At 30.8% G+C, this 3654-nt stretch overlaps 1 protein-coding gene across 1 annotated transcript; it reads left to right on the forward strand.

The window, feature by feature from the left end:
• The first annotated feature begins 293 nt into the window (after nucleotides 1-293).
• Nucleotides 294-2062, forward strand: LOC141701035 (uncharacterized). Its single transcript, XM_074504680.1, has 4 exons — nucleotides 294-485; nucleotides 588-799; nucleotides 1064-1331; nucleotides 1622-2062. Exons 1-4 carry the CDS (start codon nucleotides 294-296, stop codon nucleotides 1922-1924), a joined length of 975 nt encoding a protein of 324 aa, XP_074360781.1. The 3' UTR covers nucleotides 1925-2062.
• The last annotated feature ends 1592 nt before the right edge of the window (nucleotides 2063-3654 follow it).

Below are 3654 nucleotides of genomic sequence, written 5' to 3' on the forward strand. Positions count from 1 at the left end.
TGCATTTAGAGTGATACATTGCGGAGATTGAAGGGCTCTATCACCTTCAGCTACTACAACATGGAAAGCAAGAGGAGGTTCCACTTCTTATCAGGTTCCTCTCTTACAAATCTTCTCAACCATTATTAGTGATACATAATTTGCTTATGTTTAGTTTGACACGAAACATTTTTATGCTTCAACTTTGACTCTCAGTTGTTCTTCTATTAGAATTTTGATTCTTTGTTGCAGAGATGTTTCGAAAAACTACAGTCTTTCTCTTGATAGGACTTGTATCATGGGTGTACAACGAAATGCGCCCTCCACCTCCAAAATTGTGTGGGTTATCTCCTGGAGGTCTACCTGTTACCGGTCCAAGAATTAAGCTTAGGGATGGAAGACATCTGTCCTACATGGAGCTAGGCGTATCGAAAGATGTGGCCAAGTTTAAGATAATCCTCGTCCATGCCATCGACTCTAGCAAATACGATACAGTTGTATCAAAGGTAAGTAGGTAACTATCTTTGCTAACAAAGAACCTTTATACTTTAGACGATTACTAAGTTCAGAGTTGTTTACAAATGAATAAATTTGTGATGCCTTAACAGGAGTTACTTGAAGAGATGGGGGCATGCCTTATTACTTTTGATAGACCAGGCTATGGAGAAAGTGATCCTCATCCAAAAAAAACATTCAAAAGTAATGCTCTTGACATTGAAGAACTTGCGGATCAATTGGGATTGGGAGCTAAATTCTACCTAGTTGGGTTTTCCATGGGAGGACAGATGGCTTGGGGCTGCCTCAAGTACATTCCGGAGAGGTAACTTCTCAAATTTTGCGAATTTTGGTACATAGTAATCCAAATTAGTTCTAGAAAATTATTGGAATCTTATCACAAATTGGAAGATTGAGATAAGTTTCTCAGCCTCCTTGTCTTAACCTAATCGGCTAATGCTGTAGTTGTCTTTGATCATCTTTAAGGAATCTGAACTCTTTAAACTCTGTGATTTCATCATGTAAAGAAATTTCTTCTTTAGAAGGAATTTATGCTTCATTATAGTTGAAAATATTGGTGTGCTGGTAGATTGGCTGGAGTGGCACTACTTGCTCCGGTTGTCAACTACTGGTGGCCTGGTTTTCCTGCCAATTTATCTACCAAAGCTTACAATGAGCTAGATCTACAAGACCAGTGGGCACTTCGGGTTTCTTACTATACCCCATGGCTAACATACTGGTGGAACACTCAGAAGTTGTTTCCGGGCTCTAGTGTTGCTTCTGGAAGGCCCAGAATATCTCGTCAAGATTATGAAATTTTGACCAAACTTGCTGTAGCCGGGAAACAAAATAACAAGGTATTGATTTTCATCAGATTCTGCGGTTGTACTTTTGCAAAAATTACAGCTCACATCACTTTTCACATATTTGTATTTTTGCAACAGTTCAAATATAACGGAGGAAGTACATTTAGGTGACAATATAGCGATTGGTGACTTAGATACACATAATTTTGGTATCACAACGTATTAATTTGAAATCACGATGCATGAGATAGAATAGCGCAGGGTTGAATATCATAAAGTTCAACTAGACATTGTATATAATGGAAATAAATAGTAATTAGCTTTGATATTTATGTTAATAGCAGGGATATGCAACACAACAGGGGAATTTCGAGTCCCAGCACCGTGACATGATTAATGGATTCGGGAAGTCAGAGTTTGATCCGATGGATCTGAAAAATCTATTTGCTGACAAAGAAGGCTTCGTTCATCTTTGGCAGGGAGACGAGGACGGCCTCGTTCCTGTTACATTGCAGAGATATATTGCAGGAAAACTCCCATGGATTCGTTACCATGAACTAGCTGGTGCTGGACATATTTTCCCATTAGATGAAAATGTGTGTAAAGCTATCTTCAAAATACTTCTACTAGGAGAGAATCAATAATCGCAGACGAGCAGCTGAACATATATTTTTCCTCCAATTAATGTGTACGATACAATTTGTAAATCTTGTATCGTATTATATCAGTTCACATAAACTAAGAAAGAAAATCAGTTACATTTTAATGGAGAACTTGGAAAAGAAAATTATTTCACTACACTCTAGCTTACTTTAATCCTAGTGATTGAACTGAAATGAACTTAAGACGGACGACGAATCCGAACGAATTTTCTGTGAACAGAATCTTTAGACCGCCAACTCTTCGCCAAAATAGTGAATCGAACAAAAATAAACAAACAGTTCTTGAAAATTGTGTAGTTTTAAGAAGTTATTTTTAATTTTATTTAACGCAAAAAAATTGGAGCCAGCTATTATATAAATATTTTTTACAAATACAATATGATACCTTTATTATATATAAGAAGGATAATGGGCTTTTATCCAAAATTTTGGTCTATATTATTAAAACAATTTTAACCGTTGATAAGATATAATTAAAAATAGACGATTAAGATTATATCTTATTAAAATAAGTATATTAAGAATACAATCATAAATAGAAAATAATTACATTGACTACTATTCAAACAATAATTGTGATAAAATATTTTAATACAGTTCTAGACAAAATATGATTAAAGATTTAACAACATAAATATAAAAAGGATTATATTGTTCTCTACTATTCAAACACCAGAATTTTGATATAATGCTATAATAGTATATTGAATATGCCAAAATATTCTATTACAAGTAGATATAATAATTCAATTCCACATTGATATATTTCTCTCTATATATGCATATTTGTTACAACAATATTACAACAAACTATTAAAAATAAAAATAATATTACAATTTCATAAGTAAGAATATATAACTACCTTACAAAATTAAAAATATATATTAAATTTTGAAAAATTTGAAATATAAAACAGGGGATTTTAAAAAACCGTTCATTGCACGGGCTATAAGATAGTTTATATAAATAATTATAAAACATAATTAAAATATAAAATATAAATAAAATATATTATATTATATATTATATAAATTATAAGTGTAAGGTACTTTTTATCCAAAATTTTGATCATGTACCAGCAAAACAATCTTAACCATTCATCTGGTATAATTAAAAATAGACGATTAAGATTATATCTTATTAAAATAAGTATATTCTTAATACAATCATAAATCGAAAATATTTATATTGTTCTAATACTATTTAAACACGTGGTATAATGTTATAATACAATCTTAGATAATATGATTAGAGATTTAACAAATTATAAATATAAAAGAATTATGTTGTTCTATTAGTATTCAAACACCACAATATGATAGAATGATATATCAGTAGATAAAATATGATTAGATATTCTACTATATACAGATGCAATAATTCAATTCCACATCCAAATATTTACATATTTTGTTACAACAATATTACAAAAAAATTATCAAAAATAAAAATAATATTACAACAAAATCATAAGTAGAAATATACATGTACATTATGAAATTCTATTATTTAAATAAATTTATAAAATAAAAAAAAAATTAAAACCACGCATCACATGGGTTATACGCTAGTACATATAAATATCATAAATATCGTATTTTTATCTAACCGAACTTGAGCTTAATAAATGAGTTGAACTCGAGCCGACCATGAACTATTAGTCTCCGCTCAAACATCTAAAATGTCCAGTTTGGTTCAGTATATTATAATT

This window comes from Apium graveolens, unplaced genomic scaffold, assembly GCF_009905375.1.
Source record: "Apium graveolens cultivar Ventura unplaced genomic scaffold, ASM990537v1 ctg3248_1, whole genome shotgun sequence".
Taxonomy (NCBI): Eukaryota; Viridiplantae; Streptophyta; class Magnoliopsida; order Apiales; family Apiaceae; genus Apium; species Apium graveolens.

Bases quoted from the DNA above. Each gene is read 5' to 3' on its own strand.
- LOC141701035 (XM_074504680.1), top strand. From the start codon at position 294: ATGCGCCCTCCACCTCCAAAATTGTGTGGGTTATCTCCTGGAGGTCTA. The intron at 800-1,063 runs GTAACTTCTCAA...GTGTGCTGGTAG, and splicing joins CTCAAGTACATTCCGGAGAG to ATTGGCTGGAGTGGCACTAC. The intron at 1,332-1,621 runs GTATTGATTTTC...TTATGTTAATAG, and splicing joins CCGGGAAACAAAATAACAAG to CAGGGATATGCAACACAACA.